This window comes from Arachis ipaensis, chromosome B3, assembly GCF_059453495.1.
Source record: "Arachis ipaensis isolate K30076 ecotype BB chromosome B3, ASM5945349v1, whole genome shotgun sequence".
NCBI classification, from domain to species: domain Eukaryota; kingdom Viridiplantae; phylum Streptophyta; class Magnoliopsida; order Fabales; family Fabaceae; genus Arachis; species Arachis ipaensis.
Window position 1 is genome coordinate 4,715,024 of NC_142438.1, and position 16,049 is coordinate 4,731,072.

A 16,049-nucleotide genomic window follows, 5' to 3' on the forward strand; every position below is an offset into this window, starting at 1 on the left:
TTATAATATATTAATTATTTTATTATGATACATTTAATTATTTGATGCATTCTTTATTAAAACATCTATAAAATAATAATAATATAATATATAAATAAAAAATACTATTTGCACATTAAAATTAACTACCAAAATTAATCACTATGTATTTATATTTTAATATATATTTTATTATGGTGATCTATTTAGTGACTGATTTTAGTATATATTTAACATAATTATATATAAATATATTTTTTGTTTTTATATAATATTTGTTAGTAACACAGGAAACTTAAACTCTCAAATTTTAAATTGATAAATAGCATTATCCTCTTTAATATCTTTACAAATCATCTTAGGATATAGTGAACCGTTTTTAAATTAATTTGAAAGTTAAACTAAGAAAGGATGGGGCAATTGGCGTTAGTGTGGAGTGTGGTCACAAGAAAGCAATGGAAGATAAAACCAAACCAACTGCCTACCTAATGTGGCTGCTAGTCATTTATTTATTTATAACATTGGCAGTCATAACTCATAAAATTAAAGTCTAAAATCTTATGCATAGTATTTAGATTTTCCATTATTATATCATTTTTAGTGTGTTTAGTCAATTCAATGATTCATTTGTTTCTATGTATGAGAATATTTTTCTATAGTGAGAAAGAAAAAAGGAATTAAATTATACATCTTAATCTATAAATTTAAAACAATAAATTTAATACAATTTTTAAATTAATAATACTCCACATCCATGCAAAAAATATATCCAAGTTATCCAAGCATATATTGCTAGACAAGCCTCCTCCACCCCCCACTTGTTTGTGATACATGCGCTACATATTAACGTAATGTAACCTAAACATTTGCTCAACGTAAACCTTTTGCTCTCCTAGTTCTTTTCTGCTCACATTTTTTTTATTGATCTGCATTGCAATCAACGTAATAAGCTTGGTCGTTCTTCTCTACTCGCGTTCATCTTCTTTGTTTTCTTTTTTCGATCTGCTTACGTTGCATTTATCTTCTTCCTATTCTTCTTCATTTTCTTCTTCGATTTGCACATAGCATTTATCTTCTGAATCGAAAAATAAATGATTCAACTTCAAATCAGTTGAATGAGAGCAATTTGGATTATTCTTCTGAAACGAATCAAGCGAACGAGGTCTGGATTATTTAATTTTGAATCGAATTGAATGGAATGCAATTGCTAATTTAAATTGAATTGAATTGAATGGACGCATGTATTCTGAATTGAATTGAATTGATAATCTCTAAATTGTAGACACATGTGTTTTGAATTTGATTTTATATAATGGATAATGTTTCGTTCATTTAGTACTATACAATTATTTCACCGTAATAACGTGTTCGGTTCATTATGCAGAAAGTTGTTCGAATTTGAATTTATATAATGGATAATGTTCCATTCATTTAGTACTATATAATTGTTTTACCACAATAAGATGTTCAGTTCATTCTGCAGACCAGGTGTGTTGTGGATGAATAATTTGTCCCAAAGGTCGGAATGATTTTCAAGACACTAGAAGAAGCCGGAAAGTTCTATAAAAATTATTTCAAACTTGTTGATTTTTCTACCAAAATAAGGAACACGACTCAGAAGGGAGACGAGATTAAGAATCAACTAATCGTATGCAGCAGAAAGGGGAGGTGGAAATCCAAGATATCTCCAACTCTGAAGACAAGTCCCTCAGCCGGCATAAACTATCCAGCCAGCATCTATGTACACATATTGAAGGACGTCGGTCTCTGGACAATTTTTAAAGTTATTCTGAATTACTCACACCTCTGTTGTCCAGACCAGGCAGAGATGCTCAAACAACACAGGGAGCTAAGCATGTTCGTGCTTTGCACCATCGAAACCAACGAGAAAGCTGGAATCAGACCGAGCAAAACTTACCAATCATTCGTAGCAGCAGCCGGCAGTCACTGGGAACTAAGTTTTATAGAAAAAGACGTGAGAAATTACATTATAAGGGAAGTACGGAACATTTCCGAACATGACAATGGCAAAAAATTCGGGAAGTACCTATTAAGAATGAAAGAGAAGAACCAAAATTTATTTTTCGAGCTCAACCTTGAAGGTGATCACTCCATCAAAAGTGCATTATGGGCCGATGCAAGAAGCAGGGCTGCATGTGAGTATTTCAGAGACGTGGTTTTATTCAACACCACCTACAACACAAACAGGTATTCGGTTCACCCAAATTAAGTATTTACGTTCACCAAATCTACACATTTCAGTTCATCACTTTGTGAGAGTGTCCATTTATGCAGGTACAATCTGGTTTTTAGTTCTTTTGTGGGCGTGAATCACCACAGTCAGTCGACACTTCTCGGATGCGCCCTGATGAAAAACGAGGACATCCAATCATTCAAGTGACTATTCGAATGTTGGCTCCATTGCATGGGAGGGAAGGCACCAAAAGGCATTCTCACCAACAAATACGCATCGATGCAAAGGGCCATCGAGATGTGCACGCCCACAACAATTCACCGGTGGTGCATCTGACACATCATGAAGAAGATCCCAAGAAAACTAAACAGCTTCAAGTGACACAAAGAAATTGAACAAGAGATGAGCCACGTCGTTTGGAACTCGTTCACAAAAGATGCATTCGATAGAAACTATAACGATTTCGTTACAAAGCACGGTCTCGGAGGCAACAAGTGGCTCTCAGGTAACCGAGGTTTTAATTCGAATTATTTTCATGCCGTTACTTTTTGGTTAAAATGTGCATAGATTTTGGTCTATCCCAGCTCATGTTTTCGGTTCATTATGCAGAGCTATACGAACGGCATATATGGATTCTAGTTTACCTGGATCACCACTTCTGGGCCAGGATGAGAAACACATAAAAGAGCAAAAGCATGCACGTATTTTTCAACAAGTTCATCACACGCAACAGCTCCCTGAGTCAATTCGTGAAACAATACAACAATTGCCTAGCAAGCAGAGAACAAAGAGAGAGAGAATTTGACACTGCAGATTTTCACACCGTGATACCGTGCAACAGAATCAGCAATAGAGGCACAGTTTCAACACGTATATACCCATGAGAAGTTCAAGGAAGTTCAAGGACAATTCAGAAGAAATGTGAAATACATCACAAGATCAATGCATTCCACCCTAGGTTTCACAACATACGAAGTTGTAGAGCAGGTTTCTAACTCCACATTCAACAAGTTTTTCGTCATCTACGACGCAGTATCACGAGAGGTAAAGTGCCAGTGCCTGCTGTTCGAGTCAAGGGGAATACTGTGCTACCATTCGTTGTGCGTCTTAAGTTTCGAGCGAGTAAATAACGTGGCACCGAAATACATACTGGAATGCTGGAGCAAGAACATAAAGAGGAGGCATACACACATCAAGAGCAGCCAAGACGAGCCTCTACTAGAGCCGAGAAGTAAGAGATTCGACAATTTGGTATTTCGGTCGCACAATATCTACGAATTTGTGTCAGAGTCCAAGGAGCTGACCGGAATTCTGCACCGGACATTTGACAATGTCATGGCTGAGATGCAAGAATATCAAGCGAGAAGTAAAGGAAAAAGTTCGTTATCCCACGAAGAAGCAATGTTGAGCGACGTGAACGACCTTTAAAACCCGCCATGTGTGAGGACAAGAGGCCGGCACAAGAACAGACTGGGATCAAACCTGGAAAAAAAGATCTCAAATAGGATAAACTACTAAAAATGCACTCAAATTTTGTTATCGATAAAAATGTCCTAAAATAATTTTAAATAACGACAAAAATGTTCAACATTAAATATGTATTCTAAATAAATACTTTATAAGTTGAATTTTGATGCGATTTTTTGCAAGCATAATTAAAAAAATGAGATATTTTTATCCTTAAAATTTGACAATTTTTCGCTAAGTATATATTTTATTGTGAATTTTTGTCAACAACTAATAATATTTTTTAAAAATAAAAATATAGAAATCAAATTTTTATCCAATTTTTTTATATATTTTTTAAATATTTATCTAAATATTCTTATAAATTTTTTAGATCTAATATATAAATGATTTGTTAAATACAAAAGTCATTTATCACTTTAAAAAAAAATTGACATTTTATTGTGTTTTTAAATTTTTTTATTTAGAATATTTTTGTCGACAACAAAATTTGAGTCTATTTTTATTAACAATAAAATTATTCGAATACATTTTTAATAGTTTATCCTTTTAAATATATATATATATATATATTCTTCCTCCAATCCAAATAATCCTCCATCTTTTTATTAATATCTAAATTATGTATCCTATTAATGAAAAATAGTTTACAAAATTACATGGCTTGAGTAGATTCTTGAAAAAGGGATTTTATTTTAATAAATAAATTAATTATAATTATTAAAATAAATAATTTAAAAAATATTTACCGAAATAAATACCCCTCTTTTATTTCGTTTACACTGTAAATGAGATAATTTTACACGTATTTTCTGTGTAGTTTTTCAATTTTCGTTTATCTCATTTACAGTATAAATGGGATACATGTTATCTCGTTTATACTGTAAACAAGATATATATATTTATAAATAATTTAAATTGGACAAAATTATTAAAATTGAAAGGTTTCAAATAATAAAGAAGATGGACGATTTTAAATAATAGGAAAGACCGTCTATTTTAAATGATAGGAAAGATGGACTATCCATTGAAAATAAGCACGTCAACGCGTTTACGTAAAAGCACATAAGTGCACCATTAAACTGCCACCATTAATACAATTACCATTCTTTTAACTACCCCACTATTAATACTATTGTTTCTAACCGAAATTTTTTTTAAAATTTTTTATATACTTTCTTGAGTATTAATTTTTAAATTTAAATTATATATCTTTCAAATATCGTTTGTTGCATAAGAGTACATAAAATTTTGAAATATAATTTAAATATAATTATATTTCAAATTTTGTTTGTTGTATGTAAGTATATAAAAATTTGAAATATATTTAAATTTCGTTTTTATATGAAAATATATTTAAAAGATGGAAAGCATAGAGTTGTTGGCTTGATGCACGGATAAATAAAACAGACAAAAAATGAGAAGAGAATTGAAACGGTTATCTCTCACTTATTTATTCTCATCAACTTTTCCTAACAATAGGCAAACCTCTCCTAACGATTGGTAAACCGTTTTCTCCTAATCTACCTCTGTTTTATTTATTCCCATCAACATCTTCTAACAATTGAGAAACCGTTATCTCCGACTCTTTCTCTATTTTATTTATCTCCATAATATATAATTAAAATGGTTATCTCCTAATTCTTTTTCTATCTTATTTATCCATCAACTTCACGCACTCCGGCTAATGAGTTATATCTCAAATGACATAGTCTCCCCATACTCAATTAAGAGGTTGTGGGTTCGAGTCTCCTATCTTTAGTAAAAAAAAAACCTTCACGCTTTCCATCTTTCAATGTTTAGGAGTGGACACAGTTACCGTATTTATTCTCATTATAGAATTTGAACATCGTACGGATTTTAAATTTATTAATATTTTTTATTATTTTTAAAAAATATATTTTTATATTTATAAATATATATATCTCGTTTACACGATAAACGAGATATACGAAAATTGAAAAACTAAGAATATTTATTTCAGTAAATATTTTTTAAATTATTTATTTCAGTAATTATTATAATTAATTTATTTATTAAAATAAAAAATCCTCTTGAAAAAATATTAAAGATCATATAAAGCTAATTTAATAATTGCTTTCAAGGATCTGTTGTGCACTTGTCATGTGCTTTTATGTGCAGAGTGAAAAAGACATGACCACTTGACCAGGATCCATGACTCTGCCTCGTGCTGAGGTATCTGCTCAGGTTCGGAATTTTTTTTTCATTTAAATAAAAAAATTAATTATTTACTGATTTAAAAAAAAATTAACAATCAAAATCATTCTCTTCATCGATATTTAGTTTAAATGAAGGGACAACTTTTATATTTACCTTCTTGTATAAAAAAAATAAAGAGTAAAGTATCGTTTTTATCCTTAACATTTGAAGTAAGTTTTATTTGTGTTTTTAATGTTTAAATTGTTCTATTTGTATCCTTAACGTTTATAAAAGTGATTCAATGTTATTATACTATCAATTATATTAACAAATCAGATTATATTTTTCAATTATTCTTACTTGGATGTATTCATTCTCAATTAGGTCTCACTTGAATGTGTTCGATTTTAATATTATACCCACTATTTGTGTTTAGATTCAATTATGTCCCTAGAAAAGTGAATTATGTAAATGTTGTAGGAATTAGTTTCAACTTTTGATGAGCTATTTTTCGGAGTGGATCATCGATTTTATCCCAGACATTTGTATTTTAACTCCAAGAAAATATTTTCAAAACTCAAACTAAAGCGATGTGTAATTGACGGCAAGATAACAGTGAATCACTTTTACAAACGTTAAGGATACAAATAGAACGATTTAAACGTTAGGGACACAAATATGATTTACTGTAAATATTGGGAATAAAAATGATACTTTACTCAAAATAAATTATATAAAAAAAATTGAGAGAGTCACCATGAGATGTCTAAATTATGATTAAAATATTAATCAATATTAATAAGAGAAAAATTAAAAATATTAAGCCATAAGTATAAATTAGTACATATAATTGATGGTGAGCTGGGCTTCTTAAATATTTAATTAGGAATTTGATTCCTAGAATATATATATATAGAAGAAATTATTATGACTCAAAATTTATCCCCTACACATATTATATATACCATTATACCAGGTTGACTTGTGAAAATTTCCATTTTACTTACCCTAATTATCACATATTTGAAACGAATTATTGTGTTAAAAAATGAGTCACCATTGTGAGAGATATTACTTAGGATAAATGACGAATAAATCCATGTTCCTAAAAAAAGGTACACACAAATAATTGTTAATTTCTTACCCTAACACTGACAATCACATGACAAGGTTGTATGGTCCCCCTCATAGCTTAGTTGAAGTGTGAGTAGGGCAGATTTTGCAGACATTTTTCTTCCCTTGAAGTTGTCTCCTTTTTTTTTTTTTTTGGGTCAAATAATGTGCCTGTAAATTCTAAACTTTAGACTATTCTTTTCTACACAATTCAATGGAAGTCTTTTTACCTTGTTGGTGTGTTCTTAATCTCCTATCTAACATAGTAATATAATTATAATCAATATGTTGCCTAAATATTTATACGGCTTCTTCAGAAAATAGGAATGATTCAAATCAAACCATGTTTTTTAATTTTATATGCTTTGTTAAAATGTTTAGCAAGCCTTTTTCCTTAAAAGGTAATTTGTGAAAACAAAACATAAAATTGAATAAACGTGTTGTTGACTTCTGAGCTCATCACATGCTTAATCACACTCTAATTCGTCAATACAAGAGGGTTACATTTTTCTTATTTGAAAGAAAACTGCAGCAGCCTAGCTATTAAAATAAAAATAAAAAATTGAAGCCACCAAGTCAGATTGTTACATATTGGACTCTTAACCGTCCGTTTGTTTTGTGTTTTTATTTTTTATTTTTATCTTTTAATTTTATTTTTTTTTTATAAAATTTAAAAATAAAAAATATTACAAATACAAATAAAAAATAAAGATACAAACTAAACACACCTTTAAGGTTTCATTTAGTTTTGTTTTTTGTTTTTTTAGTTTGTTTCCAAGCATGTTTAAGAAATTGAATTATAAGCTTTTAAATGAAAGTAGTATTATAGTTAAAATAACAAACAAAAAAAGTTGACGAGTTAATGAAATATAATAAACATTTTCTAATATAGAATTTTGAAAAATTCTTAATATTTATCCTAACATACAGTTTGCAAAACTGTTTCCAGCTGACAATAAAATGTTAAAAGCAATACACAAATTAAAGAGGAAAATGTTAAATTTCTTTGGTATTTTTTAACTCAGCAGATTAAAAACTAATTTGTTACGGTATTGAGTTCCATTTAAAAATTTATCGCTGTTAAATAGGTAAAGAAAACCCTTTTTGTTGTTTATTAAGAGACCTTTTTAAATGGTAACCATGTTGGTGGATGGTAAATCCAGGTGCCAAAGCAGTATTGGCTCTAGTGTTAGATATTTGAATTATCGACACATACACATACCTTATAACAATCTTGTGCTTGATTACTTTTCTGCTTGAAGACAACTCCTCCTATTCGGTAAAAACTTTTCATGAATAATTATGTATTGTCATTTCAAGTCACAACTTCAAGTCTTCAACACTGAAGACAAATAATAATAATAATAATAATAATAATAATAATAATGGTGTACATACTTCAACTTCAAGGTTGTATTCGGCGGTGAGAATAAGAAAAAATAAGATACAAATAACATAAAATACAAATAATATAGATATAAAAATGAATATTTTTATATTTTGTTTAGTAATAAATTTAATATAAAAAATAAATTATAAAGTCTAATTTACAATATTTTTTCATACAATAATTTTAGAATGAAAAATATAATGACAAAAAATATAATTATGAAAAATTAATAAAAATAATAAAAAATAAATTATATTTTTTGTTAATTTTTTTTGTTTTTTTAATAAAAATGATATAAAATATATATATTAATTTAGTGTGTCTAAACATAATAGATTTTATACTAGAAAAATTGAGACTTGAGAGTAATTGTATTGAAGATGAATGTGATTAATGATTGAATTGAATTGTTAGTAAGTTCTACAGAACATATTATGCAGCTTTTTATATGAATAGAGTGGGCAACTAATATGTTATAACTGCATAACTATCTTATGCTTTAAGTGACTGTATTACTGCTACTAACTACATTTTTTTTATCAGATTCTTTATCACAATTGCTATATACTTTATTAGAACATAATATCTGTGTTCATATCTCTTCTCCGAAACATAATTTTGTGTTTTTATGTTCTTATTTTTGTGTCTAAACAAACGTAGCCAAGTGTAGTGCTGCTTCCACATGAATCATGATTCCCACTTATTGATGCATATAATTCAGTGATGATTCATAAGTAGCTATGCGCATGCAAGGTTTTAGGCAATTGTTTTTGTTCAGTATTCTCCTTTTACAGATATATTCTATGCTTAAAGATTTATAATTGGTTCTGATAACTATTGAATTCCTTAATTATGTTCTAGTGTCATCTAATGTGCATATGGGTTTTTTGGGGGGTCATGGATCTAATGGGGATGTAGTTGGTGGCTTGGTGACTCATTGTAATTTGTTTTTTCTTGGACAGGAATTTTGGCAATTTTTGTGATTTTAATTTTGGTGCACTATGCTTTTTTTTTTTTTTGATAGATTGGACAGCCCCAATCTTAAGTATTATATTACACACTAATATATATTTAAGAGTTTTATTTACTATTTGACAATTGCTAATATTTAAATTCAGGTACAACATATTAAGAGGTAACATATTTAACCACTAAACTAAAATTTCAGTTAAGTGATGCACTATGCTTACATTTTTATAGTCGGTCTGAGTGTCTAGGCCCATGGGCCAAATTCTTGTAGAGTACAAGCTGCAACACGGGATATGACTTATGGGTCTGGCCCTGTTGATTAGTGAGGCACACGGACAAAAAAAAAATTATTTTTTTAAAATGGCATCTTATTTATACTTTCACTCAAATTATAAATTTGTTGAGTCGTTAGTGTTATCTTACCATCTACCCTCTATGTATCTATGTAAAACACACTAGAACATTGTATTTAACCAGGAGTGTTTGAAATTTGTATCCAAATATTACCATTCACTATAAACTTTAACATCTAAGATGGTTATCATTTGAAATGTTTATCTAACAATAATATGCCAACAGTATAACATAAGATTCTATTATTTTATTAATGACATGATTATTACTTATTAGCGTATATTATAAAATCTTACTTCTTCTAATATGATTAACTTTTGATATCATTATGCAACAATATGTCTTCCTCTCATAATAATTCTTGTGTGTGTAACTTTAAAAGAATTTAAAACTCTTAATTATTAGCTTTAATATAATTAACCTTTGAGATTTTTTTATGCAAAGATATATATTCCTCTCATATTCCTTTAATGTTAACTTAAAAAAAAAGTCTTAATTTAAAATAAAAAAAAGTTTTATGATAGAAAACATTTACACGAGATATATAATTTATAATTTAAAAAAATACTAGAAAGCCAGTAATTAGTTATCAATATTTAAAAATATGAATTAAAAATATATTATTACATTAATAGACTAAAGAAATTGAATTAATGTCTAAAAGTGATGGACACAAACAATAAATTCTGCTAGTCTTTGAATATTTCTCATAATTTTACATACAATACGTTATTCTTATATAAAATATTTACATACTATTTTAATCAACGGGTGAGATTAATTCATAATCTTTTAGTTAATCAAGTTTAAATTATAAAAGTAGACTTAATTTTTAATAAATTGAGCCATGAATCCAATCTAACTTTTATGACACCACATATGAATCCTAATTCCTCCGTGTAATTATCACAAGATATTGTCAAAACTTTATGGATTAGAGGATTAAATTCCATGTATAAAATTAAAAAGAATTTAAACCGGGCAAAGATGTTTGTAGTTTAAATCCATAGCTTTTGCATAGACTTATGACCTGTAACATAAAAAGTAGCTAGGCACCAAAGATGACTTGTTTGGGGACGCTCAACCATTCTCAAATCAATCAAATCAAAATCAAAATTCTCATTACACATACCAATGACCATATCTTCCTTCTCCTACAAGCTATCCATCCATTATAACATTTCTTTCTTCACTCCTCACAACTTCATTGGTATTTGATCATGTCTAGTGCTACCAAAAACATGAAGTTGAAAATGAAAGCTGAGCCACAATCTCCTCCTCCTACCATTACCAACATTGGAGCTGATGAAGCCCAAGTTGAAGATCAACCGTTGATTGGTGTGTTAGCAAACATACCCCTTCAATGGAACAGCAACACTGGTTGTTTTGTAGGACCAAGTGGTTTTGTTCTCAAGCAACAACTATCTAAGAGAGGGTTCAGACCCTTGAAAGTTGAAGTCCTTTGTTGTGGCCAAAGAGGTCATTCTGGTTTTGCTCTTGTTTACTTTGATTTGTTGGAACAAGCCACCATGTTTGGGAAGAGCTTCCAAAAGGGTGGTTGTGGCAAATGGGAGTGGAACAACGTTCTTGTTTGTCCCTCCAACAAGTTTCTCTATGGTTGGATTGCTAGCAATGACGACTACAGATTTGAAGGGATTGTTGGTCAGCATCTTAGGAAGACAAGAGGTTTGAACTTGAAGGGTGTTTTTGATGACATGAAAGAAGAAGAACAAGATGAGAAAACGGTGCTGCATTACAATAATGAGTTGCATTCATCAAAGGGTGGTGGATTTTCCTTCCTTATTGATAATCTCTTGAAGCAAAAGGATGAGGTGGTTCAACGTTACCATCAAGGTTCACCATCTTAAAGTTCATGTGCTATTATTCATCATAACCCGAAGGATACTATTACATTGTACCAGAAAAAAGGAAAAATTATTATATGATCCTCTTTTACATGTCCTCCATGGGAGTTTAATTTATATGTTAGCAATGCAATAGAATCAGTATATTTATTATGCAAGAGTATGCATTGTGAGCATATAATCATGTATGCTTTAAATGAAAGTAAGTTAATTCAATCAATATGGCAACTGAACTTTGGAATAGTATCTTTACACTAAAGTAATATGGCTTCATGTGTTAGTGCTACTGTGTGTGTTATAGATATGGGGGAGGCTCATCAGAGTGCACAGAAGTATCTAGAAAACATCATATCTCAGCGTGAGGATGTTAGGGTGCTGCTGAAGCAGGAGATTGAGATGAGAAGCACTGCACTGGTTGTAGGGCAAGTCCTAAATGAAACTGAGTTGGGAAAAATCCACAAAGAGAAACTAATGGTATATACTTTGATAGTTTAAGAAGATGCTTTAAATGTGTCATCATTTGGATGAACTTTTAGGCCATTTGACAGTATTTATTCTTTGTTAAAACTTGTAAGTTTGTAATGAGTCATAGAAAGCATTTCAAGTATTTTAGCATCTTTTGGTCTTGCAGATTGAGAATGCTAGTTTGGAACAAAGAAAAGCTGATCACAATTTAGTCTTATTGTTGGAGAAACACAAGGTTTGTTTCTGAGTTTAATTGAGTTATTGCATTAATGTTGATGTGTGTTGAAATTACTTATTGATCACTAGTTTACTACCAACACTGGCAGAAACAGAAGGAAGAACTTCACAGAGGGATTATTGATTTTGAAACGGGTGTTGAAGAGAAGCACATGCTGGAGTTGGAAATGGAGCAAATGAAAGGGGCTCTGAAAGTAATGAGGCATATGGGAGATGCTGGTGATGAAGAAATGCGTGCAAGGATTGACACCATTCAAGAAAGGCTCAAGGAGAAAGAACAATACAAATACAACAGGTTTGAAGCAATGAATCAAACACTTGGTGTGCATGAGGACTTACAAAGGGTGAGTGACATTGTTCTAAAGGAAACAAAAACATGTTGAGTAATAAGTTAGACTAATAAGAAATTTTCATGTGAAAATCAGTTTTTGAAGGAATGTTCAAAAAGCATTTCCGCATGTATCAAAAGTGATGCAGACCTTGATTACAAACCGTTTCTTCATGTGGCCAAGAGAATTTGTTTTGACGACAAAGAAGTGGGTTTGTCCTCAGAGGGGAACTACTACCTTGAGGATCCTAGCTGGAATCCATTTTCCAATATTGAAGGAATCGACACGGTATGTACTTATCGAATATTATCTTTACTCGTTAAACAATAGTTTAGTCAATTATGTCAAATTATCGAGCGGTTATCAATTATTATTTTTACATAAAAATAATTTCATATGAATCTCCACCGTCCAAAAATCTATAGTTTAGTGGTAATTGTTCTTGGATTTGTCATTACGATACCATGCATTGATTTTATGTTGTCATTGTAAAATTCAGGAGGAGACGGATATAAATGATTAGAGATTCAAGTGTTTTAGGAAGGATGATGTTGATGATGAAGCTTACAATGTTGGAGGGAAGAATGTTACCTTTAAGTAGGGTTCAGTGTGGTAGTGCCAAAAAGAAAGCGTAGGTTAATATTTAAACGAGCGTGGTAAGCGGTAACTTAATGTTGTTAATATCTTTTTGAGAAATTTTCTGTTATCTATTTTCTGTTTGTCTTAGACTTAGTTCCATTTTGGAAAACAATTATAGGTGATAATAATTTCATTATTTCCTCCTTTTCTTCTCTTTTTTGTTTTGTTTTAGGTGCAACTATGATTTGTCTATAGAAAATAATGTACTAAAAGTTAATTAATAATTAGTGTTGATGACTATAAAGAATAATGTTATATATTTAAATTTTTTTGTTAAGTAACTTCAATTAAATTAGTATATCATAACAAAAATCAGTTATGACTAACATTATTTTAAATTTTATTATTTAACTTGGTTAGTTTTAGTTCATAAAAAATTTAAGTATATAATATTATTTAGTATTTTTATATAAATATGAAAATTAAGATATGAACATATGTAATGTTAAAAACTTTAATTACTTATATTAAATTATTTAATAATTTTTAACTATTAATTTATTTTTGAATTAGGTCAACTTGGGTCAGAAAATGTATATACATTAATAAAGCTTAAAGAGGCCGATTTATGGGCCACGTTGGATAACATAAGTGGGCCGTTCAAAAGTGTTATTTGGGCTAACAGGAGGTTTTGTTTTGTACAGCCGAAGATGAATAATGTGTTTTGAACAAAGAAAAAGTAAAAGAAGTGTAATGGATTCTTTTTCAACTAGTATTGTCAAATATGACTATTATAATAAAAAACTAAAAAGTGTATAAAACTAACTTGTGCATGTAACTATTTATTGGCGCAATAAATTTTTAAATGGAGTTCAGATTTACGACAGATTAGTCAATAGTTCAGATTTGCGACAGATTAGTCATTGAGTTACTGAATTAAAAGATACGTGGGACAACTAAAAATAATGAAAACGGTATAATAAAAAATTATAAGAGATATTACATAGTAAGAGATGACACTTCACAACACCGTTCAAATTGAAAAGATTCATTTAGTTTCGTTGTCTTGCCTACTGTCGGGAGTGGATTTTTTCAAGTGAAAAAAAAAAGGATGGTATTCAGTATTTAATCTAACTATTGATTATTCTTTTTTTTATTTATTTTTGCTTTCACTTATAAAATTAAAAGTTAAAGATTACTCTGCATTTTATCCAATATAAAAAAAACTGGAGATGATCTATTTTCGCTATCCCCTAGTAGTAATTCATACCTAATTTTGTTTTTGTTTGTTAATTTATCCCTTGATCTCAATTCCCAAGAAAAATGGACTCGTTGCATGCGTGTAAATATTATCTGAATAGGCATACAAAGAAAGTGATGGCTAATTGGTCATTGTAAACTGAGTATCCAATAAAGCATGCTGGGGAAAGACTATCGAGGAAATAGTTGGCAAATCTACCTATCATGGATTCATTCTCACACCCTTTTTTTTTTTTTAATCTTAACGTACTTGATCTAAATGAGAAGGGAACTTCATGTATTTTCATAATTGAGTTGGTGTGAAATTTTTATGCACAAATTTTATGTATCATTTTACATACGTTACCTTAAGGATATAATTTTATTTACTGATAAGATAAGAGAGTTTTATATAGTTTTTTTAAATTATACATTGTCATACTATAGTTTGTAATGTTTGTCAAAGTACTTATAAAACACATGCTACACAAATAATTAATGTATACAACTACGGTGCAACTATCACAAATAGAGGTGCATTTTATAGTTGTATATTTCTAAAAAAAATGTTATAAATATTGGATATCGTTCAATTTTAGTATTAACAGTGATTCGTAAAAATAAAAGAAAATAATAAAAATATCATTATATTATGAAAAAAAACACAAATAGTGCAAATATAATTTTACTTAAATAAAAAAGGTTCAAAACAACACTTATTTACAACAGTTATACCAGTAAATTATACACGTACCAGTTGTTCGAATAGCATTTGTGCTTATAAGAACTATACATGGTAATTAAAATATCGAATTACTTGAAACGCTCTCAATATTTAGAGTAAATAGTCATTTGTGTATTCGAAAAATTTTGCTTTTAATAAAATGGATCTCTATATTTATTTTTATAAAATAAATCTTTTAAATATCAGTTTGCTTGACAAAATGACTTAATGGTTTGTGAAATAGAACAGATGTTTTGGGATCCATTTTACCAAAAATAAATATAAAAACTTATTTGTCAAAATTAAAATCTTTGAGTATTAAAATAGGAGAAAATATTCAATTTGATCCTTGAAATTATACTCGAACTTTAATTTAGTGTTTAAAATTTTAATAGTCTCAATTTAGTCCCTAAACTTTTCAATTGACCCTGTAACAGAAACCACTGCAAAAACTAACGTGATTAGAATTTGAAAAGTTTAGGGACTAAATTAAAACAATTAAAACTTTAAACACTAAATTGAGACTTGAGTGTAATTTCAGGGATCGAACTGAATATTTTCTCATCAAAATAGTTATTTACTCTAATATTTATATGAGAAAGCACTGGTTTGTGACGTTAGAAAGAACACATATGATGGATTTCGACGAGAAAGGCATTAAGGCATGCTATGTTGTTAATCTTTTTCACTTTTGAAGGAGGGTAGGTAGCTACTAAGGTATCCAAAGTAAATAATTTTCTTTTAGCTGCATCCATTAAAATAAAAGTGAAGGTGGTGGATGATGGATGGTATCACAGTTGTAGATCACTGTGTGACCGTTGGATACCATTAACACAAAGAATCAAGCCCCACCCATGTGCTTCTTTTCACCACAAATGCTTGCTATGATGTGACTTCTTTTGTTGGCTATGGTGTGCTAAGATAATAATAGATTGCCTTAGCGAAACTAAGTCTAGTTGGGAGAATCATTTCATTTTTTTGGCAT

The 16,049-nt window shown here is 29.6% G+C and overlaps 2 protein-coding genes across 4 annotated transcripts; both read left to right on the forward strand.

Annotated features, from left to right (window-relative positions):
* The first annotated feature begins 1,504 nt into the window (after positions 1-1,504).
* LOC148569683 (protein FAR1-RELATED SEQUENCE 5-like) lies at positions 1,505-3,601 on the forward strand. The gene is made up of 4 exons (XM_088506585.1): positions 1,505-2,187; positions 2,275-2,376; positions 2,741-2,874; positions 3,015-3,601. Exons 1-4 carry the CDS (start codon positions 1,505-1,507, stop codon positions 3,599-3,601), a joined length of 1,506 nt encoding a protein of 501 aa, XP_088362711.1.
* Positions 3,602-10,750: 7,149 nt separating this feature from the next.
* LOC107632344 (factor of DNA methylation 4-like) lies at positions 10,751-13,304 on the forward strand. 3 transcript variants are annotated; one of them, XM_088509696.1, is made up of 6 exons: positions 10,751-11,480; positions 11,793-11,965; positions 12,123-12,191; positions 12,289-12,537; positions 12,619-12,810; positions 13,063-13,304. In XM_088509696.1, exons 1-6 carry the CDS (start codon positions 10,847-10,849, stop codon positions 13,069-13,071), a joined length of 1,326 nt encoding a protein of 441 aa, XP_088365822.1. In that variant the 5' UTR covers positions 10,751-10,846; the 3' UTR covers positions 13,072-13,304. The 3 variants fall into 3 exon arrangements, with proteins under 3 accessions (XP_088365822.1, XP_088365821.1, XP_088365820.1); XM_088509695.1 differs by having other exon boundaries at positions 10,765-11,480; positions 12,283-12,537; XM_088509694.1 differs by having other exon boundaries at positions 10,809-11,480; positions 12,283-12,537; positions 13,022-13,179.
* Positions 13,305-16,049: the final 2,745 nt, after the last annotated feature.